The sequence below is a fragment of the Micromys minutus genome (genome assembly GCF_963924665.1).
Source record: "Micromys minutus genome assembly, chromosome: 33".
Taxonomy (NCBI): domain Eukaryota; kingdom Metazoa; phylum Chordata; class Mammalia; order Rodentia; family Muridae; genus Micromys; species Micromys minutus.
Genome location: NC_137968.1, coordinates 5,795,331 through 5,822,273, shown reverse-complemented (window position 1 = coordinate 5,822,273; position 26,943 = coordinate 5,795,331). Strand labels below are relative to the sequence as shown.

Here is a 26,943-nt window from a genome sequence, read left to right as displayed (position 1 = left end):
ATTTACCATACTAGAAGCATATTGCAGTCCTATTTCCTAGATAAGAAAACCAAGACAAAGAAGATTGATTTGTCATATGCAAAGCTAAGATATACATCTAGATTTGAACTCAAGTCTACATTTACTACCATCCCGTCTCTGTTTTAATTTTCTTCTCAAATAGTTTTGTCTTTTGAAAAACAATAATGTTTTGAATCAGGGCAGCCCATCAGAGCTAGTGGGAAAGTTATTTTGAAGAGCAGAGCTGTCTTCAAACTCTGTACTTAAAGCTTCTTCCCCAACACCTTCATGGACTCTCCTCCCCTTTCAACTTCCTCTTAGAGTGCTCAGGATGCAAGTCTCCACACAAGAGCCCCCATTCTATCACTTCTCTCTAATAAAGCTGCCTGGTGATGGAGAGAGTCCTACGCATCTAACATGCCTCATGATTCAGAAATCTTTAGGATCTACAGGATGATAGACTCTTTGCATTTTGGTTTCTTGTTCAAGGATGGAGAAAGACTATAGAGCAAATGTGGATGGAGAGGGTACGGTCTAACAAGAAGGGCGCTGGGGAGGAAACAGGCAATGAAGACCCAAGTTATTGGAACCATGTGGGTGCAAACTCAATCAGAAGAGTACCAGATGGAAGCCAGACATACACTTTTCACAGTCACCTGCAGTGCAGAGCCAAGGAAACCAGGAAGGGAAAGTGGTTTATCACCGGGTCGCATCCACAGATAGATACCTTGTGCTCGACTGAAAATGTCTAGGAATGTATGCTCTTCACCAGAGAATGAAGACGATGCTTTTCTTGTAACGGTGTGTTCTGTGTGTATCAGAGGAGGGAGGCTTTAATTCTGGTTAGGCTACTGCCCGTGTGTGTATCTCTGGCAGATCAATTCGATTCATTGAGCATCAATTTCTTCTTCTACCAAAGCAGTGTAAGGTGTCAAGTGAGGTCAAGTGCAAGAGATGTGGAAATTCTGCAGTCTTATGGCCGCAGTTGCTCTTGCTTCATTTTAGCTCGAATCTACCAAGGCTTGCAATTCGGTTGGAGTTTTGTAGTTTGATTCTTAAATTTATGGACCACTAGACTATGTTTTCCTTCTCCTTTATACTTTTTTGTGCGTGAGTTTTAGTCTCTTAAAAGTTGTGGAGAAGAGCAAGGAGCCATAAGGAATTTTTATTTTTAATATTTTATATTCATAAATATGTAATGTGACTAAAGATGAAAGTACACTCCTTAATGAAGAGCTTGTTTACACACACACACACCAAAAAAAAAAAAAAAAAAAAAAAAAAAAAAAAAAAAGCAGCTTGTCACATTTGAAAGGGGCTAAGGCCTTCTGAGGAAATTACCTGTCATCCAAGTTTGAAGCAGCCCTGGCAGACTCCGGTATATGCTGACATTTAATTTCTCCCAAGAGCTATTAAGATGGTAGAAGTTTGGGGACTGCACTCCCGTATCATTTCGATGTGCCAAGTGATTGGAACAGAACATGTGACAAGGCCTCTTCTTGGTGATGAAGCACCAAGGAAAGCCCTGAGTTGGCACCTCATGAAACGACTGCAAATCAAATCACAGCCTCATTGTCCAAGCCACTGGGAGACGCGCTCTTGAAACAGCGAACTCTCTTTGGAGTTGTGTAAGGAGGCTGTGCATGAGCGATGTTTCTCCCGCCTGCTACAGAGAGATACGAAAGTTGCTTGTATTCTGGAAACAGGCCAGTAAGGACCTGGAGTGGTTTGGTGGTACGTGTATCAGGGAATCGAAGCACATCAGCGGTGGTTGGGGTCCTGGGGGACCCCTCTCACGGGCCCCTCTCACAGGCGTGGCGTGGGGTCCTGGGGATCCCTCTCACGGGCGTGGTATGGGGGTCCTGGGGATCCCCTCTCATGGGCCCCTCTCACAGGCGTGGCGTGGGGTCCTGGGGATCCCTCTCACGGGCGTCGTGTGGGGGTCCTGGGGATCCCTCTCACGGGCGTCGTGTGGGGGTCCTGGGGATCCCTCTCACGGGCGTGGCGTGGGGATCCTGGGGGACCCCTTTCATGGGCGTGGCGTGGGGTCCTGGGGGACCCCTTTCATGGGCGTGGCATGGGGTCCTAGGGACCTCTTTTACAGGTGTGGCGTGGGGGTCCTGGAAAACTTCTTCCATAGGTCATGGTATGAAGTCAAATTTCTAGGCTTCAGGAAGCCTGGCTTGGACTGTTTCTCTATTTCCCGGGCTAACTGGAGGAACAGGCTGGTTGGCAAGTGGATGATTTGTGAGATAATAGGGCGCTTGCGTTTCCATTTTGAGGACTCTGGCAGCTGGTGGCCATCCACTCATGTGCTCTCTAAGAAAATCAGTTCATTTCAGTTCTGTATCTGAACTGTAACTAAAAGTCAGCATCTGGTCAACCAAAGTGAGCTCATTTGGTATGCTAGAATTTCTCTCTCTCTCCCTCCCCCCCTCTCCCTTCCTCCCTCTCTCCTTCCCTTCTTCCCCCCCTCTCTCTCTCCCTCCCTCCCTCTCTCCTTCCCTTCCTCCCTCTCTCTCTCTCCCTCCCTCCCTCTCTCCTTCCCTTCCTCCCTCTCTCTCTCTCTCCCTCCCTCCCTCTCTCCTTCCCTTCCTCCCTCTCTCTCCCTCTCTCTCTCCCTCTCCCCCCCTCTCTCTTACTCTCCCTCTCCCCCACCTCCCTGTCCCTGTCCCTCTCTCCTTCCCTCCCCCTCTCCTTTGATTGCTTGCATGTGATGAGGTTGATGCCAGTGAATCTATTATTCTGACAAATGCTAATCAGATAGGAGTCTGATTTTAAATTCAAATGCACTGTGCACTATTAAGTTTTCCAACACCGCGCGTGCTTTGGAGGGCCTCATTTGCATGATTTTTTTAAGTGCGCATTTCGGGCTACAATTTTATTATCTGAGTGTTCTTTTATTGAATATACGTCTTCTCAGAAAGTTCTTTTTGAGCGTGTGAAAAGGTTATCAATCAGCAGGGATGCACCATGGTTGGAATCCATGTGGTTATATTAACAGTAGTGTATCAATCGGTCTAGATGGTATAAAAGTTGAGATCACTGAATCAAATTTCCTGGGTTCAGATCTTACCTCCTTCACTCGCTCTACACAGGTGAAATGTGTATCAAGTGTCTGCAGAGAAATTTAATCCTGTAGTTTTATCTCTTCATTGAAACAGTAATAGCATTTACCCAATCGGATTTTAAGACTGCATTATAAATTGCTTCAGTAGCGGTGGAGAACAATTCAAGATGGTTTTTAGTAACCTCTACCTGGAAGGAAAGCATGCCATTTGCATTCAATCTAATTGGCCCAAACAAATCACATAACCCCGCCTGCTGGTAACTGAATGACCTGTACCTTACAAGGCAAAAGACCAGAACATACTAGATGCTCAGTAATTATAGACATTGAGTCTGGTCAAAGCGAGATGTGGGTGGGGTTCTCTTAAGCTATAGTATCATCCCTTACTCTGACTGGAGACTTTCTGTATGTTTGTCAGATGGTTTTCTTAAATGTGCATCGAGGGACTGAATCTTGCCCTTGAACCCTGCAGGAAAGGTGGTCTACGGAGAGCCAATTGCAGCAGGTCTCGGCACAGATGGCACACAGTACTGGAGTAAAGAATGGAGTCACGCAGCCCACCACGTCATGGGTCCCCCACTGAGACCCGATCCTTCAACTCCTGGCTTTCTCATGAATTTGTTGGCTAAGTAATAATTTTTCAGACAACTGCAAAGCATAGGGATGGGAGATAATTCTTTATCAATTTTATCTGTGGAGGGAGGAAAGCTTGTCCTAAATCTCTAGATCCAAGGACCTTCTGGTCTTCTGTTCTGTCTGAACCGTGGTATATGCGGAGCAGAATACACCAGACTTAGGATGTTTAAGCTGGTATGGTCTAGGTCTAGTTTGTTGTATGGGTGATACCCCTTTCTAGTCATTCTGAACACTTTAACATGCCCTGTTCACATGTCCCTGGATTTCAATCAATAGGGGACTTTTCAACGGACAAGAATCCACTTGCCCTGATTTCTTTAACTTCCCCCTTCCGTCGCACTTCTATGTCCCAGAGATTACTTATCAGCCAAATTGGGATTTTGTCTCTGGTGACAGAGCTGTTCTCAGCCAGTCTTACATCCATGTTCAGGAAAACACAGACATCTGTCACTGGACTGCGCTGGAGGACCTGTCTGCGTTGCCATAGGTCATCATGAGAATATCGTTTGTGGCATTCTACGCACAAGAAATTTCTTCCTACGTTGCTCCTCGTGAGCCTGCTGTTTGTGTTGTCGGGGCCATGTGACTATCAGTTTCTAGATAGGAGAAGCTCGCGGCCATGGCTTGTAAGTCTTGGCGCAGAGTCTCGTAGGCGCTCTATCATCTCATATGGGTCCTTTCTTCCTCAAACTAGTCAGCTTCGTCCCATCAGGCTAGGAAATTGAAAAATAGAAAAAGGGACGTGTTGAGGATTCTGCACCATAATCCTTGTGAGTGTGCCCTCAAAAAAAAAATTGCATCTAAAGATAGACAGAGGAGAGGCGAGTTGTGTACCAGAAATTCTATTCATGCCTCCTTCCACTGCTTGGCAAGTCACAGAGGAGACAGGAGGCTAAGGAACACCAAGGGTGTCCTCCTCCCTGTGCGCGCTGCTCACCTCATCCCTGCCTTCCTTCACAGCGGCGATCTGACCACAACAGGGAGTGACAACTGCACTTTCAACACCTGCCAGAAAGCTCTAGGGAAGGATGACTTCACTAAGATTCCCAACGGGGTGAATGGCGTGGAGGACAGGATGTCCGTGATATGGGAAAAGGGCGTGGTGAGTCTCATGGCAATGAGTCTGGGTTCACTCAGGGCCATGTTGTTTGGGGACCAAAGAAGCACCAGCCTTCATAGAAAGCTCTCTCTCTGTCCTCTCTCTCTCTCTCTCTCTCTCTCTCTCTCTCTCTCTCTCTCTCTCTCTCTCTCTCCTTTCTCACTCTTGCTTTCTCTCCCCATCCCCCTCCCTTCCTTTCCCCCTCCTGCTCCCCTCCCCCTCCCCCCCTACCCCCTCCCCCTCCCTCTCACATACACATACCCATAAACTGGATCACCGAAGTCACTCTCAGCTCTACCCCCACCCCTCCAGGATGTTACCATCAACAAGCAGTTGGCTTCTCTGCACAGGTCATCTCAGAAGATGTGTTCTGTCATTTGTGCAGAGACTCTGGGGACTAATTTAGACTGGCTCTCCAGAGGCTCTTTCTTTCTGTGTCATTAATGTGACTATTTGAACGGATGGGGAAATATATGAAGAATATTCAATCCTCTGTCTGAAGTTACATAGATAATGAAATCTGCGGGCAAAGTGATTTATTTAAACTAATTACAAATAAAGAATGAATACAAAGTTTATTCTTAAGGATGGAAATCCCATTAGCAGAAGTCAGGTTAACCCTTCTACCCATGTGCTGTGTGTAGTTATAAAGATCTGCACCAAGGCTAGGTAGACCCAAGGTTCTTCCTGTCATGTTTCTCAAGGACACCCCTCTTAGATGACACATTTATCAGGTTCTAGACTTGAGAATTCTCTTTGACAGTTTCTCCTACATTCACTGTTATTTCTCTCATTAGGGAGTCCATTGCTATGATTACATGATGACCAAAAGCAAGTTAGGGAGGAAAGGGGCTTATTTGGTTTACATTTCCACAATCGATCTAGTACAAGGGTCTTCCGAACCTCTCTCCAGTTCTAGCTTCTGCTGGGCTTCCTCCTTGACCTCCTTTCTCCACACTCAGTTCTAACCATCCCTCTTTGTTTCCTGTTTAAATATTCTAAATTATAGTCTAAATTTCCTCCTCATTCTTGTGTTATTACAGTATCTTTATGAAAGATTTTTACAAACATTTATACACATCTTTTAAATATGGTCTTTAAAATAATTGACTATTTTCCAATGACATGCATAAACTATGATTTTCTGAAACAGTGAGATTATTTTCTTCTGGAGCTAATAGAAATAGTAACCAAGTCCTAAAGGCAGTCTTGTCATATACATATATAAGCCCTATAAGGGTTTTGGATTAAAATTTCTTAAAATAGACTTTCCACAATTCTTTTGTTTTGTATAATTTTAATTTATATGAAATTGTACCTCTTGTGTTTATCGTTTGTCTTGTGAAGGCACCGATGGGTAATTTAAAATCGTTTGGACTATGTATTTGACTATGTAGTATTGTACCTAATACCCATAGGGTATGTCTCAGAGTTAAGTCCGCAGTAAATGAAGTAGATAATGCATATTGTCATGACCATGGAAAACCTTAAAGAGGAATGGAAATACCATTCTCAGTCTTTAGCTGCCATGTGCAATAATCTTGGATGATCTGGGGTCAGACGGCGAAGAGCTAGTAGGGCTGTGTTTGGTTCTGTCTGGAGTTTTGGGGGGCCACTTTCAGGTTTCTATATGCCCTCAACCTTGCCAGTGGTACTGTGACTAGCTCATACTGTGCATGTACAGACACGGTTCCTCCATCCAGGAAGTGTGATACAGCTCTGTTTGGATTAATAGATGTGAGTCTTTCGCTTTTAACCCCAGAGGAGGCGTTAGTGTTTGACCATCGCGACAAATGCATCTTCTTTGAATTGTTTTTCAGCACAGCGGCAGAATGGATGAGAACAGATTTGTGGCCGTTACCAGCACAAATGCAGCCAAAATCTTTAATCTTTATCCCCAAAAAGGAAGAATAGCTGTAGGCTCAGATGCTGACATTGTGATCTGGGATCCAGAAGCCACAAGGTATGTCTGAGGTCTTGTGTTACCAGGTTTTACCCTTGAAGAAAAACATTTAGGATACAAAGAAATCTCACCTAGGCCTTACCCAGCATTGAGTGCTTGGTGATTTATTTCTCTGTGCTCAGGGATTCTAAGCCTTGCGGAAGATAAAGGTTTGAATGTGCAAATGTTTCTTTGTTTTTCTTGGCACAGAGGATGCCAGCGTTGTGTAGAATGGATATGTATAGAAAACCAATACGAGTTTGCCAGTCCAGCGCCTGGCAAAGGCCCGACTTCATGTGGAGAGTATATGCAGAGCCCTGAAGAAAAGAAAAGGCTTAATTTGAAAAGAACTGAATTGGAAACTCAAAATAATTACAGCCTTTTAAACGCTTTTAGATAGAAAGATTCCAGCACAAAAGACATCACTTTTAGTTAGCCGAACTTCCCAGATGAGCTCAGCCTCAGCTTGCTCTTCCCTGTAGGCTTAAGCCTTTTCTTCTCAATTTTCATAATTCTTTGTTAATATTATGGTCTGGCAAATTCCAATTTAAAAGAGCATTGATGGAGGCTGAATTTCTGCTAAGTACCTGTAAGATGTTGTCCCCAACAACACATGTTTGCTCGTGTCCTTGTGGTAAACACTGGTAAGGGAGGAGATTCTGCACACAAACCTTTTGTGTGCACATGTGTGTTTGTGTGTGTGTCCATGGAAATTTGATGGTTCTTCTGCCTTCATTATATGGGATTTATTCAACATCTAATATGCTTGCTTTTTTTTTTTTTTTTTTTTTTTTTTTTACCATAGTTAGTAAAAGTGCATAGTTTCTAGGATGTGATATTATTACAAAGGTATAGAAGTACCCTTGGGCCACCTTCTGGGAAAAAGATGGCCATTTGGACTTTGGAGCATGAAGGAAGCTCCTATGGCTGAGAGCCTAGAAACAGGCCCCAGATGGTCCTTTTGTAGTTGGCATTTTCTTCAGGGCACTGTTCCTACCTAGGGATCAGTTCGTGGGATTGGCAGGGCATGGTCATGGCAGGTAGCCTTTGGCCAACGCTCCAGTATATCGCCTCATTGCTGCTTTAAAATTCATGCCAAACAGTAAAAAGCTATGTGAGAGCCTCAAGTCAGGAGATATCCTGGGGTCACAGCCAGGCACAACCTGAGGCCTTTGTCGTTATGTTGAGAGGGACTTACATTTAAAGAATCCATTCCTGATAAAGCCAACTGTAGGCAGGCTTCCCACTAGTGCAGGAAGGATCACGGGAAAACAATTGCTTGGCTATATAGACTCCAGATGATCTACTCCTGCTTCTGTGAGTTCCACTCTTTGGTCTCTATACTGTCCAGCAATGGTCCTCTTGGTGCAATTCAAGTAATTTAGGCCATTGTTCCAAGGCTGGAACCAGGTTGGTCTCTTGAACTATCTTGTGGCTTATGAAGATCACAAGGTTTAATTAGAAAACCCAGAAATTCTTAAGATTCCTCTCTCGCGGAAGGAATATGTGAAAAGTGGTAACTAGCGAAGCACTCTGTTGGAGTCAATAATTCGTAACACTGTGTGCAAGTCAAGTGGGGCGAAGGTACTTTGTATCCAAGATGGCGTTTATCAGATAAGACCAAGAAAGCTAACTCTAAGGGCTTGAGAAAACTATGAACAGTGTGCAAGAATTATACTCCATTTTTCATGTTCTATTTTTATCCTATTGGGGTGGGCAGTTTAATTCTATTCTGTGCTTTCCTGTATAAAAGTGGAAAGAAAATAAAATACTCTGTTGAACTGTGAAACTCTTCGATCTAGTTCTAACCTCAGGGAGAGCACTGTGAGGCTGGTTCCAGGGCTCCTCCTCTTCCTCCTCCTCTTCCTCCTCCTCTTCCTCCTCCTCTTCTTCCTCCTCCTTTCCCTCTTCCTCCTCCTCTTTCTCCTCTTTTTTATTATTTATTCACTAGTTTTTGAAACTCATTTCACTTTTCTATTGGAAGTAGATTTTTCCATATTATGTATGTTAATTATGGCTTCCTCGCCCCCAGTCCCCCTTACTCCCCACCCACTAAATCGACATTCTTTCTTTCACTCTGGCATTAGGCTAGAGACAGGCATCTAAATAATAGCAATAAAACAATATAAGATAAAACAAAAGCAAACAAGCTAACAGAAGAAAAGGAGCTTTTGAAAAAAAAGCACAAGAAACAGGTATAGATGCAGAGACACACATATTTGCACACACAAAAGTCCCATAAAAATACAGCATACGGGCTGGAGAGATAGCTCCGTGTTTAGAGCACTGACTGTTCTTCCAGAGGTCCTGAGTTCAAACCCCAGCAACCACATGGTGGCTCACAACCTTCTGTAATGGGATCTGATGCCCTCTTCTGGTGTGTCTGAAGACAGTGTACTCACATATAATAAATAAATAAATAAATAAATAAATAAATCTTTAAACAAAATACAAAAAAAATACAGCATACAATATATGCAAATATGATATATGCTAAAGACCTGTAAGGAGGAGGGAATAAGGAAGGAAGAAAGGAAGGATGAATGAAAGGGAGAATGAAGGGAGAAAGAAATTACAGTAGATGGAAGGAAGGGTGGATGGAAAGAAGGAAGGATGAAAGGAAGGAAGAAGGAAGAGTATTCTAGATAAAGCATTATGAAACGAAGAACTTCAAAAAAAAATGCCATTGAGTTTATTTTGAGTCGTTGGGCTCTTGTTTTTAACCTTCCACCTGGGTGTCTCCAAGCAGGACCCAGGTCGAGAGTCCTTGGCTGGTTTGAGCCCTGCGAATCACACCAGCTCAGGCACAAAGTGTCTTCTTCAGACAGCTGGACAAAGAGGAATGACCGGAATTCAAGGTTGTGAATAATTCACTCACTTTATTCACCACACGGGTATTTATAGGCTGTGATTATGTCTCCCTGAGTCATGCCCGAGGCTATACAAATTTAGATCACTTTCTCACAAGCTCCAGTTACTAATCTCTGTAACATTCTTTTGTCCCTCCTGTTCCAGTCACTTGCTTCAGAATGGTGCGTAATGATCCAGATGTGTAGTTATTTTTTAAAATGATCTATATATTACCTACCTAATTTTCCTCCAGTTTAGTCTAAGAATAACTAACTTAAGGTCAAACCCATGCCTCTGTACTGCACAGGCATCCTATTCCTAATCTGTTAGGCATTTATCCAGTTGTTCGTCTCTTTTATTTGTTCTTCACCCATCTTTTACATAACAACTATTCTTTATATAATAATGACTAAAGAAAGTTAAATATATAAGATCTTTTTTGGTGAGTGAGTGTGTGTGTGTGTGTGTGTGTGTGTGTGTGCTCAGCTTTGTGAGCACTAACTCATCATTACTATGACACATATGTGTTAGCATTACCATGTACCCCTGATCATTCCTATGCTTCCAATCCAGGGCTGCTTATCATGAATAACCCAGTGCCAGACGCAATAGAAAACAACATAGGCCTGAGTGACTGGTACTAGGTTATGACCTGGGCTTCAACAAGGGCCACTTAAAAATCTCTGCAGAGCTTAGTGGCACAGAGCTTGTTGGACGTGTTGAAGAAGTTCTAGGCTCCATTTCTGGTACAATGCACACAACATGAAGAATAAAGAAAATTGGGTCACTGTATACCTACTCCTCTTTTATTAAACAATGTAACTAATCATTACTATGTCTACCTCAGATTACCATGAAGTAACATATGTGAACACATGTGATAATCTAAGCTAACCCTGTTGATAGTCTTTGCTTTATATATGTCTAAACCCCAGCACTGCATACACTAGATGCAATGTTGCCATATACACTGATGCAGTATTGCTGCATACACCAGATGCATTGCTGCTGTATACAGCAGATGCGTTGTTACTATATACACCAGATGCATTGTTACTGTATACAGCAGATGCAGTGTTGCTGAATACACCAGATGCATTCCTGCTGCATACACCAGATGCATTGTTGCTGTATACACCAGATGCATTGTTGCTGCATACACCAGATGCATTGTTGCTGCATACACCAGATGCATTGTTGCTGCATACACCAGATGCATTGTTACTGTATATACCAGATGCATTGTTGCTGTATACACCAGATGCAGTGTTGCTGCATACACCAGATGCATTGTTACTGTATATACCAGATGCATTGTTGCTGTATACACCAGATGCATTGTTGCTGCATACACCAGATGCATTGTTACTGTATACACCAGATGCATTGTTGCTGCATACACCAGATGCATTGTTGCTGCATACACCAGATGCAGTGTTGCTGCATACACCAGATGCATTGTTGCTGCATACACCAGATGCATTGTTACTGTATACACCAGATGCATTGTTACTGTATACACCAGATGCATTGTTACTGTATACACCAGATGCATTGTTGCTGTATACACCAGATGCATTGTTGCTGCGTACACCAGATGCATTGCTGCTGTGTACACCAGATGCATTGTTGCTGTATACACCAGATGCATTGTTGCTGTATACACCAGATGCAGTGTTGCTGCATACACCAGATGCATTGTTACTGTATACACCAGATGCATTGTTACTGTATACAACAGATGCAGTGTTGCTGCATACACCAGATGCATTGTTACTGTATACACCAGATGCATTGTTGCTGTATACACCAGATGCATTGTTGCTGCATACACCAAATGCATTGTTACTGTATACAGCAGATACATTGTTGCTGCATGCACCAGATGCAATGTTGCTGCATAGACCAGATGCAATGTTGCTGCATAGACCAGATGCAAAGTTGCTGCATAGACCAGATGCAATGTCACATACCTATAATTCCAAATTTGGGAGGTAGAGGCAGGAGAATCAGATATTCAAGATTGTCTTTGGATATGTAATGAGTTTAAAAACAGCTTGCCAGGAAACATGGTGGTGGGGGATTAAGATACATTGTTATCATGACCTTACCCTTTTTCGTTTGGCGAGTGTGCTTTTCTGAGTCTTTGTACTTCAGGTTAATGCTCAGTTCCTTCCTCTTTGTTGACCAGGCAGTCGGGTAAACCAAGGGGGTCTACTGTGCCGACTCCTACATCCTCTTAGCATCCTACAGATCTTTCCATTTTCTCTGCTTTTGTTACCCAGTTGAAGGTAGAAAAATACTATTAAGCTAATGAACGGTCCCAGTTCACTTTGGAATTTATATTTGACATTTTTAAACTCAGTGTGAATTTTTTTTCTCTCATACACCATAAGAGTTTTGCACTGACATGCAGCATTTGTAGAATGTGGAGAAAAGAGAGAGGGGGTTGTTGGGAAAGAGGCTTCATGGATAAGGGATGGGATGAGCATTTAAACAATGAGAAAGATTGTTTTCCATAGTTCCCATACAAAGGGAGAAGCAGGAGTATCTAGGTCGATCTCAACACCTGCTTTCTCTATTCTTGGCCTGCTTATTATGAAAAAGGTGCTCAGTTGGGCTCTCTGTTCCCAGCCAAAATGTATGCAGATGACCTCAGCTGGGATGTTTCTAATACACCGCAATATTTTTAGCCTCGCTGCACACATCACCCACAGCTCTCTGCTGTCCTTTGAGATGGAGAATGATCACCATCATCACCTCCTTCCTCTCCCTACCCTGCACACTGAATGCTAGTGACTCCGGCACACCTGTTCGAAGTCCCGTCCCATAGTCTTCCTTTACTTTCTGAATCTCTGTTATATTGTTGAGGTGCATTTTAAAACGGAGTGGGGGTTAAGATGATTGGCAGAAAGAATCCCCTTGGCCCCCACAGCTCTTTCACACTATTATCGCCTTACAGAATGGCACCACTGTCACATCCGATGAACTGATACTGCTATTCTGTGAGTATCTAGAGCCTATTCTTTATTCAGGGTTGCGTAGCTCTTACCCAGCGTTCATTTCTATCCCAGGATCCCACCCAGGATCACGTATTAGATTTCATCATCATGTGTCCCGAGGCTGGACTGAGGTGTGACGATTTCTCTACCTTTGCTTTCGATTCCTTTGCCAGTGTTGAGGAATCATATTCAGGTCTGTTGGAGAATGTTTCTATTGTGATTTTCTCTCGGATGGGGTTTCTCCTTCCTAGCCACAGGTTTGGGGAGCCAATAGTACAAAAGTCTCACTTTCCATGAAGACTGAGTATAACGGGTGTGATGTCACACAGTTGATGCTGTGCTGGGTATCTGGCTGGGCCAGTCTTTGCCAGGCATAGCTATAGTCCAGTATCTGCCCCTTTTCTCTCTCACTTATGGAGAGGAAGTTGCTGCACACAAGTCCAACTTAAGGAGTGTGGTGTTATGCCCTAGACCCATGTTTGGTGCTTTAGAACTTGGGCTTGGTCAAGAGCAGCACAGTAGAATTTCAGTGAATGCGGTTGAGCCAAGTTGCACAGGAGGCTGGTGGGACATGGGGGCACTGGAAAGATGGCCTTCAGCAACAGACGTGCTTTGGAGGAAGTCAAGGAGACGCATGCTTTTAATTACTGTCCAGGATCCTTCGGCACAAACAGAATGAAAGGACGCAGAGACAACCAGGAAAAGTGAGATTTTCCTGAGTGTCGGGGGATGCTGTACTTCACTCCTTTCCTTCTCTCGAGGCAGGCTTTGGCTTCTGAGGTTGATAGAAACTTTTCGAGCAGAAGTAGCTGGGACCTAAAGAGAACTCACAAACTCACTCTGAGCTGTCTCACCTTGGAGTCAGGTTCTGGGGGTTGAGGCTGTACAGATCCCTCCTTTGGGAAACTGTCAGTCCAGGGAGAGGAGAGGAGATTGAAAATGAGATCGTCTAGTCTCAGAAAAGATGTGCTGAGAGTACTGTTTGAGAGCTTCAAAACAGCGACCCCATATGAGGGCAGAGAGGTGATTAGCGCACCTGCATCTGAGAGTCAAGACTGAAACAGCAAACTCAGACACCAGGGAGGAGCCCAGAGCAACACAGTTAAAGCTGAGGATTGTGTGAGAGAGAAGGCGTCTGGGCTGCAGGGAAAAGGAGGACAAGGCAACCAGACTGTCATAGACTGAAATGAATATTCACAAAGTCAGCCTTGTGGAAAGGTATTCTTCATCCACGGGATGGAATGGTTTTATCTGAAGGGGGATATTCAGTCTAGCAAAATGGGTACTCCCCTTTCTCTCACGCTGGTGATTTTCACATTAACTATACACCGGTGTTATGTGTGATTTCTGTTTTATCATATAATCAGACACTAGATGTTTTTCTGCAAGATTCATCAAATGCTTTTAGCAACTGTGATTTCCTGCTTTGGTTAGTTATTGCAGATGTCAGCAATGTGCAATTGAACCCCGTATCCTGAAGGGGGCGCCCACAACCCACACTGGGCCTCCGGAGCTGCCGGTTATGTAAGGAGGCAGCGTCCCGGCTTTGGGGGCTGCGTGGTACCTAGATGTTTCTGCTTGGTTTTGATTCGTGGTGGTGATTAACGACATGTAGAAAAGAGTGTTCTTGTCTCATAAACTGCTGTCCTAAAACCGGGTTTTATTAATGTCACCAAAGCAGGTCAGGAAAAAAGAAAGCAGGGAATCCATACTTCCTCCTTCCGTTTCTTGTTTTGCACATCTATAAAGAAGCGAGCTGCGTGGTTCCAGTGAGGCTTTGAACGCGTGCTGCCGGATAGTGAGAGAGGATTAGGAGTGGCGGTTGGAAATCCTGGTGAAAGGTTACCTTAGCCATTAATAAGCCTGTAAAGACAACATCCCTGCAAAATCAACTGCAATACCTCTTCTGTGTCATTGCGCATTAAAGAAAGAAAGAAAGAAAGAAAGAAAGAAAGAAAGAAAGAAAGAAAGAAAGAAAGAAAGAAAGAAGGGAGGGAGGGAGGGAGGGAGGGAGGGAGGGAGGGAGGGAGGGAAAGAAAGAAGGGAGGGAGGGAGGGAGGGAGGAAGGAAGGAAGGAAGGAAAGAAAGAAAGAAAGAAAGAAAGAAAGAAAGAAAGAAAGAAAAAGGCTGCATTTAGTGCAAAGCTGAACATCATCAACTTTCCCCCCCTCCCCCCATTTTGGAAATGAAGAGTCCCCTGTATTCAGCTTGACAGCTCATTGAGTCAACTTCTTGTGACAGAAGGGTGTGTCCTGTGCTTCACTACATAGGTCAAAGCTTTAGGTCTAAGGACATGTCCCTTATATAGTTGCTTGGCCTTTCGTTGGTAGAATATTCTGGCACTTAGCTTATGGAGAAGAAATCAGGAGCGCAGCTTTCCTGTGGTGCTGAAACTGAATTTTAAGGTGTCATGTGCTTGACACGGAGATCAACCAAAATGGCCAACCTGTTAAAAGTCTGATCGGAGAGAGGGGATGCAAGCCCCTTGGGGGTCTGCAGGAGCAGCAGTAACTCACGGTCTGGCAATTTAAGGCTGTACTTTCAGCTCTTTGGCATTCATTAAAGAGCACTTAGTTACTATGGAAACTGTCCCTTTTCAGTATTTATGAGCTACGGGGTATCTCACAGCATCTCAGGCACACAAACACACAGTTGACTACTGTGTGCACTGAAACATTTGATGAAGACTTCTAACTGGTCTGTATTCTGCAGAGGAGGCATAATTTCGTTCCCAGCTATTTTGTTTTTTTTTTTTAAACTCAATTACAGCAAGCTTTGACCTTGAAAACACCATTCTGTGCTGCCTCTCCTGCTTAATTTCCTTTCTTTTCTCGGTGTAGACAGAGATAAAGGGATTTAACTTTATATTCAGATTATGAATGTGCCCCTGGATTCTGCCAAGAAACCGTTGTATGAAATTGAGGAGGAGAAGGATGGTTCTTTAAGGGACATGGAGCAACTGGGGGAGTAAAAAGCATCAAGAACCAAACAATGATTCCTGGAGTGTGTGAATACAGCCATACCATCAGGGACTGCTTCAAAGGGCCGACTTGGGATTTTCTTTGCAGTGGCCCATTGTGTATCATTTCATTTCTGAACTGATTCTTCTCTTCTTCCTCCAAAGAAGTATATGCACACACACATAACACACCACACACACACACACACACACACACACACACACACAGTCTCTGATTATTCTGAAAAGCTGGTCAGTATAAAGATTTGCTTTCCACACTCATTGCTGGCACTGTGTGGAGAACTCCTCTCCCAGGCCCCGAAGTCCAGTTATTTCAGTTCACGTGGAAAGGGAAGAGGTATGGGAACACAGGGCTTGTGCAGGTGCCTACATAGAAAGGAGGGTGGTCACACCATCTCTCTGCTGTGCTGTCATGATGTGGCTTGATGCTAAGAACCGCAGGTGGCTCTGCACAGCTGTAGGAGCATCTTCCACACAGTTCTTACTACAGATGTGCCTGATCCCAGGACAATTTCTTGGTGGCTGATGATAGTGAAGAATGTTGAGGTATGAGTTTTTTTTTTTTTTTTTTTTTTTTTTTTTTTTTTTTTTTTGATGTTGTTAATCCACGAAAAAAATCCAGCCCACTATTCAGCCATTGGGGCAGTAATACCCTGGTGGGAGAAGAACCCTTTTTATTAGAACTTTTCTTTCAAAAGGTTTGAGACTAACAACTTGGACTTTTCTAAGCTGGCTGTGACATTGGAGAATGCTACTTGGTTTAAAACAACAACGTTTGTTTTGAAATATTGCTGTACACAAATCCTCAGCTCACAAGTAACGCTCACAGTACTTGGTACACAGTTGTGCCCACACACCAGCAGGAGGTCAGTGTGGGGAATGGATGGGAGGCGTGGCTAACCATAGCTGTCAATCAGAATTCATTGCATAATGGCTTCATTGAGGAAGGAACTGGAGACAGTGTAAGAGAATGATCTCCTGTTTCATAGACACCCCAAGTTTTCACCAAGACGGAAACTGAGAAGCTTGCAGGGTTTTTTCTGACCCAGACAGCCTGGTGAAACTAGAACTGGGTGCCCCCAAGACTGTGACCTCTTAAAAATTACTCAGAGTGAAGCTGTTCAAACAAACCACTTAAGATTATTTTATGGCCTTCAGAAGACACTTGCTTAAAAAGTTTGGACTCAAGCCTAGCTTCCTTGATAACACACAGGGGTAAAATACTAACCATTTATTGCACGCTGTTTATTTGAACATGTTCTTATGCAACTGAACCTTTCAAGTGAACTAGAAATGATATCTGAGGGCTTTCTTAGCAATGGCTGGACTATTCTGTATATGATCAAAGTGAAGTATGTCAGCATTCACTCCCAGGGACCAGCCAATCCCGAGTGGTTCCCTTTGCCATAGCAAGGTCTGTGTTCAGCATTAAAACCAGGCAAAAGTGTAAGGCCCAAGAGATGCTGCGTAAGAGACACAGGCTCAGCTAAGATTCTGTCTCGTTTCCTTCCTACGCAGTGCACACTCTTGTTTTCACATCTTCGTACTAGCCTCCGTCCCGGGACAGTTTCAGGAAAACACAGGAGCTCAGTAATTATTTGCTGAGTGAATGAACCAGATTTTAGTAGCCTTGGACTACCAAAAGCAAATATGTGCTTTTAGATTAGTGTGTGTGTGTGTGTGTGTGTGTGTGTGTGTGTGTTTCTCCCTTCTGAACTTTGTTTACCAGCTCATGGACCCATCTCAAGATCTGCGGATTACAGTTTTTCCCTTTCAGTTAAAAAAAAAAATGAAAGAAATGAATCCCAGACACTTCTGTCATTATCCCTAAAGCTGCCCTTGATAAATGCCGAGGTCTACAGCCAGTGGCCAGGGAGTGTCACTACCCTGTGCATTATAGTGGCTTATCCCAGGATGGACCCTTTTGTAGGTCTTAGAGAGCCACTCTAAATTCAAGCTAGTGACAACATGGGTTCTAGGTTACAGAGGACACAAAAAGGAGTTCAAAGGGACCAAGGGAAATTTGATGTTAGTAGTTAATGGGAATCCTAGGGACCTTGTATGTAGGGGTAAATATTAATCAGTGTAAACATGACCAGGCACCACGCCATGGCTACCTCCTGCTACTCTCTGGTCCCAGCAGTGGCCACCCTTTTGTGACTCTTTGTTGTGAACTCTGCTCACATTCCTAGCATCCGCCCCCTGTGGTTACTGTCACAATTCCCAGTAACCTGACCAAAGCAAAACTCTAGAAGCTGGTAATTTATCAATCAGATTTACATCAGTGAATTCTCATCCCACAAAACGTCCACTCAATAAACTCAGAGTCAACTGATACTGGTATACACTGCCCACCTAGATAAGTTCCTATGTGGTTATTTAAAGCCACACGGGGTGGTTCGTCCTTCTCCTCTATCTGGGTTTCTTCTCCGCCCCCATCTCTCCTTTCACTCTAAAATGTTGCCCCTGGACTTTCTTTTTCACTGGCCAATCACAGGCCTTGCCTTATCTTGTGCCTGCCCTTACCTGCTTGTAGACACTAATCCACCTGCAGTGTGTAGAAAGAGTCATAGCTTCCTACAAGGAGCTCTGGAGAAAGCTCAGCAAACACATACCACTCCCTGTAGGAAAAGAGCACGAGGCAGTGATAGTTGAAGACTGCACATTTTAGCAAGACTCTTTTTGTTTGCTTGCATGCTTGCTCTCCCAACAGTTTGAACAAGACACCCAAATTCATAATTTTAAGATTCTTGTTAGTTTTGTTTATTCGTCTCTGCCTTTTACAGAGAAGAGGTCCCTGAAGGAACCATGCCACTACTGGGAGTTTATCCCAAGTGTGAATTATCAAGTCCCATATTCCACACTGGCTTCTTCATGTTTTAACACACCCCATAGGGGTTCTGGTACACACTGGGGTTTGAGAAGCTCTGGCTTAGACTCAAGAACTGAGTGAGGTTTAGAGATTCTTATCACTGACTGGGCTGGCCCCAGAAATAAAAGGTTTCACCCATCTTTGCTTGTTTTGTCCTGAGAGCCCACAGACATTTCTTTCTCCTGTACCGTAACATGTCTGTAATAGTTTGGTCCTTCCAATGGTGGACGCACTAAAGAGAAGGAAAAAATCGTAAACCTTTACACCCAAGTTGTAAAATCAGGGTCTGCAAACAGGTTCTATCTTCTGCCTTTTGCCTCAACCCCTATTTTGTTTCTTTTTAGAGTTTTCTAAATATCTCTTCATTCAAGACAGGTAGAATGAAATTAAGAATAAATGATAGTTCAATAAGAAATACCAAGGTATAGCCTATATATACACATATACACATACACATACACATACATACACACACACACACACACACACACACACATATATATATATATGTGTGTATATATATATATTCGTTAGCTTTTTAAATCTCCATGATCAGAATGTGTGATGGATACAAGGCTGAGACCAAGGCTTCTTCCCTGTGTTCCCGGGCAACAGACTGCATGTCTGTCCTTGGCTATAAGAATTCACTTGGCTGAGACGTAGCACAGATCTGTGCAAACCTGCCAGGGTGCCTGGACCCCAGCCTAGAGCACATCCGGCAGGCAGCATGGCTTCTCTGGACACCAGAAGGCAGTTGACTTTCCAATGTGAAAGAGGCTGTGTGCCGCCAGAACACGTATTCAGTGTCTTCCCGAGGAAAGAGAGGCTGCACACGCCTCAGAGAGCTTGGGGAGAAGACGAGGTAGGGTTGATTTATTTGACCTCTGTAACTGGAGTCACATTAAACCTGTTTCCTAATTCTCTTTGTCTAAGTTGATTTTTTCTTTGGCTGGGAGGCTAATAGATCAATACTGCTTTTTATGCTGTGGTTATGTTGCCTGAAGGGAAGTTTTCAGTGGTTCACTAGGCCTGCCTCTGGTACTGTAATTGTGGTAATAGGGCCTCTCTGCACATAAAGTGAGGCATTCCATCTGTCCAGAGCTCTCACAATACACCTTCTGGAGGGGTCAAGTAGGCCACCCCCTTAGGAAGAGTGAGGTACATCAGCAAGGGGCGAATGTCTGTTTGGGTTTCTCTGCCTGTCTTCTGAGGTAGATGGATTTACTTTATTTTTTCTTTCCTGTGAATGTCCAAATCTAGATAACTTTCTGTGTCTGCAACGCTCTTTTCCTCTGTGTTTTTTTTTTTGACATGTAGCCTCTTTACTTTGCCATTTTATTTTCTCTCTGCCTGCCCCTTGGCATTTCTTTCCCAACAGTCAATCCCGACTTCGCTCTCTACTCCCCTGCCAAAGGAACAACAATGAAAAGGAAAATTTGCCCATGTTTTTAAGATATTATGTTTATCAGCATAGAAGCCTACAAAGTTCCACCTGGCAGGGAAAAAGACAATACTGGCAGTTAGCTATAAACAGATCCATTGCTTGTTTACTATGTGTGACTTCGGAGCACCACGGAGTACATAAATATAATGAATAATACCTGTTATGTAAAAGGGTGTGTGTTAATGGGGCAGATAAGGCACAAATGTGGGAAAAGAAAATATTTCAAAGGAAAAATAAAAAAGAAACAATTCACCTTGGTACAGGAGACGGGGAAGGATTGAATCCCGATGGGAAAACAACATGATCTAAAGATAATCCTGAGCTATGTGTGTTTGTCTGCAGTGACTCCACAGAAGAAAGGCTTGTGCTTAGGAAAGGGTACTGGATCAAGACAATCTTCAAGGGTGGTTCTGGGTTGGTAAACAGAGGGCAGACATGCTATCACGGTTTTGGAAGCCAGGGGTCCATGAGAAGACTGGGAGGGGCAGACACTAAGGAATCTTAAAGACACTACAGGGTGAGGTACAGTTGGTGAGGAAGAGAAACTAGGATTATTTTTTGCCGATACAGACCAGGGCTTTGAATGCTGAATCAAATATAGAAGGAATTCTATGACAGAGCTCAAATGATTGGATGTTTTCAAGCGAGAGTTTGAGTTATCTAAATGCATGCTTTATGCCCCGAGTCAGTTCTCTATTGCTGCGGTAAAAGCAATTCATATTTTAAAAGGAGGTTTTTTAAAAAAATTTTTTAGGCTTATAATTTTAGAGGGATACGTTGTGGTGGGAAGGGCAGCAAGGAAAACAGAAGCCGAGCAGCCGTTTTTATAAGCATGAAGTGGAGAGAGCAAACTGGGAGTAGGAAAAGGTCTTAGCATCTCAACGCCCGATCCCAGTGATACACTTCCTCCTTCGAGGTCTCACCCCCAAAAGCTCTCCAATCAGTGCCAACAACTGGGAGCCAAGTGTTCGAATGTCTGAGACTGCCCATTCGTTTCTCACACATATCACTGCACAATTACGTGACATTTTCATGGCTCAGGAGGGTGCTGTGGCCGGGACGTTGTACCCTGCTTTTCTAGGGACAGTGCCAATTTTATGAGATTCCCATGTCCTTGGTAATCTCCCCCGGGTTACAAATTAATGGTAGCAAATTATCACCCTATGAGAACGGCTTGGCCCAGGGTCTGAGAGTTTGTCTTATTTATTAAGGAAGTCTGATTGAATCATATTTTAGGGACCCAGCCCAGTGTGTAGGATAGAGTCGAGTCAGGGAGAATTGCAGGAGGCAGTTGATGGGGTTTGGATGGAGGGAGTGAGAACTATGACAGGCCACTCGTGGTATCTGCAAGATGCTATGACACGGAGACTAGGAAGTCTCAAGTTCAGGGATTGCCTGGGCCATAAGAGGAGATGGTCTTAGAACACAGACGCAGAAAAGAAGGCAGGAGAATGACCCTAAGTTGGATGTTTACATAACACACAGGCGGCTCTTGTTTTGTTTTTTTGGTATTTTTTAAAAAGGTAAACAAACACTCTCAGAAGCCATGCAAAAGGGAGAGAGAAAGAGGAATCGATTTTAGAGGATTTGGTTTTGTTTTTACCTAACAGGAAAAAACTCTCTCCAAGAAATGGATGACACACTGGAAAAGAAGTTAAAGAGATGTTGTGTTTATTTGCGACCCATCCTTTAGTAAACACCAGGTGACAACAGCAGACTCACAATCCAGTGGCAGAGAAGAACCAGCCCTTGGTCAAGTTTCCCCTGACCTTGGTAAAAGTAGGGATTTTCCCCTTTGGAGAAATGCAGAGACAACAGCATCGTCGTTTTGTGAATACTGGAAGGAAATCTTTCCAGTCTGCAGCGTGTAGCAAAAGAGAAAGGATCATTAATGCAGCCATCATCGTGGGCAAGGGAATGACAGCTCTAGAGTTTCAGAAGCCATGGGGAGACATAATGCACATTTAGAAGCCTAGAGGCAAACAAAGCTTAGAGAAATCGACAGCTGCCAGTTTGGCTTGTCAATCACAGCCGCATCCCTGCCGATTGTTCTCCCACACTTTCATCCTCAGGTCTGCCCGGTGCTATTTTGACCACAATGTCACCAGAATGTCCCTTGGATGCTGCCTTGTACCGAGGCACTAGATAGTTTGGGGGTGATCCAAATATATCTTCGAATCCTTTGATTCTCAGGAGCGCAGCTTAACAGCGTGGAGCAGGGGCCGTGGGGCCACAGGGAAGATTTTCTGACACTTCTCTGTGAAGCCCTTCTTCTGGGCTCATGGTAATGAGGACCTTTGACTGTTTTTTACTATTTTAAAACCAGATCTTCTGTTTGTTTCCTCAGACCTATCCTAGCAAACAGTCGCCCCTACTGCGACACAACCGTTTTCTCTTCTTCCACTGCTTGCTACTTTTATATGTAAAAATTACTACCTTTCAGCTTCAAATTGCTGAGAGTTGAGCACTAATGAAAGCAAGCGCTCTTCCGTTTATTAGTCACTGAGTTTTGTCTCTTTCTTATAGAGGAATATCAATTCATGCCTGTTACTGCTTCTTCAGGTGACATAATTTATTATTCGTCTATTTAAGGGTTCTATCGCATTTCTTGCAAGCTCTCCAACGTTTCTGAGAATTAAGTGCTGTGGTCCCTGGAAAGTATCCAGGGCAAACTGTGAAGTACCCTGTGCCCACCATTATCATTGGAATGCTCACCTTGTTGTGAACTCACATTAGAACTCTGTTTATAGAAAATAAACCCCTTTTTATTGAAAAACATCAAGACTGAAATGTCAGCTTCAAGGGCCAGGGATTTTTATCTGTTCTTGCCCCATCCGCAGCACCCAGAACAGTGCCTGGCACACAGCAGCTGGATAATAAGTGCACAGAGGAGAGAGGGTGGCTGAGTATCCATCAACAGTCCAGACTTGGTTGCATTCTTTTACCAACATGGAATTGTTTTGTTTTCTTCTTCCTCCATCCCAACCTTCCTTCATTCTAGGCTTTGTTTCAGTTGAAGCCAGAGATGAGTCCTGTGGTACAGATGGGGTTGGGAGGCCAGAGGCATGAAGTGTTTATCTTAAAATCCTCAACCTGTCTAAGAACCTAATTCCTCTACATCATAGACCTAATTAGCAACCTTACCCCATTTGTGTGAGAAATGAGAGACAAGAAAGGTTTAATGAGTCAGGAGTAGCTTGCAGTGGTTTGATAAAAGACCCAAGGTGTTGCTCTGTTTTACCAGCTTCTAACTTCCAAATACAGGGCAAACCCACCATTTCTCTACCCATTTATCACTTCTCTGGTACTTGTGAGAATGTTTTTCATGCAAGGGCTGAAATGTGCCATCTTTGAAGACCTCTTTGGGGAAAATATATTAAATAAAAGTTTATGCTGATTAGTATATTTTCCTATTTGAAAAAAAAAAAAAAAAAAAACTCATGGGCACCTGGAAACATCTTTTCCCAAAAGATGAGTTTCAGTTTGATGTTTTTGTATGTTTCGACCTCTAGTTTTTTCTTAAGGGAACCCTAGTATTTCTGGAAAGATCTGGGAAAAAATATTCAGGTCAGTGTATCAGATGTGTCACTTCTGGCAGAAAATGATACACTGTTGCTGACCTCTTGGTGTTTGAGTGACAAAGACTCCTGTTATGGACAGAGACCTGCTTTTCCTGAGCCTCTGTGTAATGAGGATTAAGTAAAATGGGGTACAACTCACTTCTAATGTCAGAGTCTCATAGATGAGCATTCCGTAAATTGAAGCCATAACTAAAGACCTTATCATCACGTTCATCAAAGACAACCTTGACTATGCTTAGAACCGTTGCGGTGCTATTAGTAAACACAAGGAAAACAAGTGACTTCAGAGGTGAATCCTTTGAGATTTTAAAAGAGAAAGAAAGATAGATCCTTATGAGCCACAGTCCCAGATGTAAATCATGTCAGGTTTTGTGTGCATGCATCTGTTTGTCTGTTCGTCCATCTGTCTGTCTGTCTTTCTATGTACATCCATACACTTCTCACACGTATAGGTAAAACTGACCTTCCACACTGACGGGGTCTGCACTTTCGTTCTCTTTATCTGATGCTGGAGCTTGAAGTCCAAAGGGCAGGGTGATGGCATAGAGAGACCGTGTTAGGAAAAAGATGAAGAGTGTGTGTGTGTGGGAGGGGTGTCCCATGGAGGTGCAGCAAGGCATGGAGGAGAGGGGGAGGCCTCTGGGGGACCCATGTTGGGAATGTCTTCTCCCTGAGGGACCAGCCACACAACAGTATAATACAGAATAGAGTTTATTCAGGGCATGGATACAAGAGTGGTAGGGGCAGAGAGAGAGAGAGAGAGAGAGAGAGAGAGAGAGAGAGAGAGAGAGAGAGAGAGAGAGAGAGAGAGAGTAGAAGAGAAGTAGAGGTCGACCATGAGCACGTGGAGAGAGAGGGAGGAAGGGAACGGGGTAGGGGGCAAGTGGGGGAGAGCAAGGATCTCAGAGACAGTGAGACCCATGGTTCATGCGTCTTCAGTGGTGTAACACCACTGGTCTCGGACCCAATCACACATGCATGGCCCAGGGCCTACAGCACGTGTAGGAAGATGCAGGGCAGGGTGAGCGTTGCAGGTCTGAGCCCCGCCTTCCTGCCATTCTTAGTAGACAACATGATCGCCATTTTTATTGCAGAGAGTGAACCAATGACCGAAGAATGAAATGATTATGCCCAAGTCTAGCTTAGTGAACCAACAAGTCTTCAGGGGCTATTCTCAGAGCAATGCTTACGAAGGGCTATTCAACAGCCGAATCACTGAAAAGCCCTGTGCCCCAGAATGGAAAAGGACTCATGGAAGTCATATCATGAGTTTCCTGTGAAACTACAGGTAGCTCCATCACAAATGAGTTCTTTCTCCACATGCAGTGCTTTCTGGGTACGCCGCTAGGGAAGGGCTTCTGAAGTTTACAAGTTCCACGAATTTCCTGTATCATACATTTTTGCAAGTCTCGTGAGCTAAACCTCTTCTTTATGGCTATGATCTGGAAGAAACAGCTGTACAAGAAATGTGCCATACGGAATGACTGCTCCTCACCTCCATCCTTTGAAACGTGTGTTCCATTATCCACCCGAACGTTCACTTCAAGGATCCCTTTTAAAGACGAGGGTCCTGCAGACAGGGAAAGGGACAGGTCAACGTGTGGACTCTGTTGGCTGGGCTGTCTGACTAGTCACCCCCATCCAGTTCCTGGGTGAGGTGAACACTATAGCTTCTCTTTGACTCAGTGTACTCATCAACCTTTTGGGAATAATCATAGAAGTCCTATCAAAGCCGCTCAGAAGAGCCAGGGAGCTAGCTGGTCGACCTGAACACTCGGCAACAGCACTCAGAATTTTAGCCACACCATGAGCTAGGTTATCCTTTCCCCAGCCTGTTCGCAGCGGATTTCAGAGTATCTGGCTCTGACAGAGAAGTTCTCAGGCCTCCCTGGGTGTCGCTGCCTTCCCATCTCAGCTCTGAGTGAATTTGCCCTCAGGCTTGCTCTGTGGAGACTGAGTCAGACTGGCAGCCTGCATTTCTACAGGTTTGTTTATTTTGTTAATCCCCACTCCCAATTCATCTCACAAGGAGCCTTGCACTTGATCGAGATAGCCCTATTCCCTTGATGCCCTGTGAGCCAGCAGATCATTATTCATGCTTCTTAGAAGCAGATGCCGTTTGGTCTGGGTCAAGTTCAAACCATACAGTGTATGGCTAATTGGGATTCAGGCTGTGCTGTGGGTTCTGAGAGAGCCTCACTACATCAGGAGGGCAGATGAAATGCTAGAATGCACTAGGCAGAAGACAGAGATGATGACCTAATTGCTAATTGTCATCAGCATCTCCAGCGTTCCGGTCGTAGTGAAGAGCATCCAGCTATCTTTTTTGTTGTTGTTGGTTGTTTGTTTGGGTATGTTTGTTTGTTTGCTTTGTTTTGAGCAGGCCCTGTTTGTGTTTGGCTTTTGCTCCTGTCACTCAGATCCTGGGTGACTCCGACAACGTCTCTCATTCGCTGTCGGTTTCTACATCTCCATTGTTTCCGGTTGTCTCCAGTTAAGTGTGCACAGCCCGCAGTGATGTGTAAGCAAGCAACTTCTCACTACTGAATGGAAGTCTTACACCCAGAGTTCAGAGTTCTACCTTTGAATCTTGCACAGCTGTTTGCTCCCGGTTAGAACTGCCTGCTGCCATCTTAAATCGTGGAGCTTGGCACCTGGAATCCTTGAGACCTTCACTATCTCCGGCCTGTGATGTCTCCTTGTGGAAGGAGGAGTTCCAGGAACTCTGGAAGGTTCTCCAGATGGCTTGCTGTCAAGCCTGACCACCTGTTCCATTTCCAGGACCCATCAAGGCTGTTTTTAAGAACCCTGAGTCCTATCAGTCTCTTACCTGGTTGTGATTTTCCAGCCTCAGTGGGCATGCTAAGAGATTTGCCATCCTATGCTTATGGGATTGAGACAACGTGTTAAATCTTACCCTAAACACATTATTAATCTAAAGTGGACAGTGACTTGGGACTCTACTGTTGTTACTCAGTAGATGACCAACTGCTGGTATAATTTCACCAAAATGTTGTCTAAACGTTGCCTGAAAGGAACAAAGAGATCATGGTTAGTACTCGGAGCTACATGAAAGAGGCCATGGTCTTTCTTCAGCCCATTATCCAACTCTCTTTCCTGTGGACCCTCTGTGAATTTCTTCCAAGTCTTTAGCTTCTGGTTATCTGCATGGCTGTGGTTGTCTGCATGGCTGTAGATATATGCATGGCTGTAGATATCTGCATGGTGTAGTTGTCTGCATGGTGTAGTTGTCTGCATGGTGTAGTTGTCTGCATGGTGTAGTTGTCTGCATGGTGTAGTTGTCTGCATGGCTGTAGATATCTGCATGGCTGTAGATATCTGCATGGTGTAGTTGTCTGCATGGCTGTAGATATATGTATGGCTGTAGATATTTGCATCGTGTAGTTGTTTGCATGGTGTAGTTGTCTGCATGGCTGTAGATATCTGCATGGTGTGGTTGTCTGCAT

At 44.0% G+C, this 26,943-nt stretch overlaps 1 protein-coding gene across 1 annotated transcript in view; it reads left to right on the top strand.

Annotated features, from left to right (window-relative positions):
• The window catches only part of DPYS (dihydropyrimidinase), a gene marked incomplete at both ends in the record, with an annotated part of 75,421 nt that overhangs the window by 30,572 nt on the left and 17,906 nt on the right, over window positions 1–26,943 (top strand). The window contains 3 exons of the mRNA XM_080909420.1: window positions 3,543–3,699; window positions 4,667–4,808; window positions 6,626–6,768. Coding sequence (XP_080765546.1) covers window positions 3,543–3,699; window positions 4,667–4,808; window positions 6,626–6,768 — 442 coding nt within the window. The remainder of the gene's footprint in view (window positions 1–3,542; window positions 3,700–4,666; window positions 4,809–6,625; window positions 6,769–26,943) is intronic.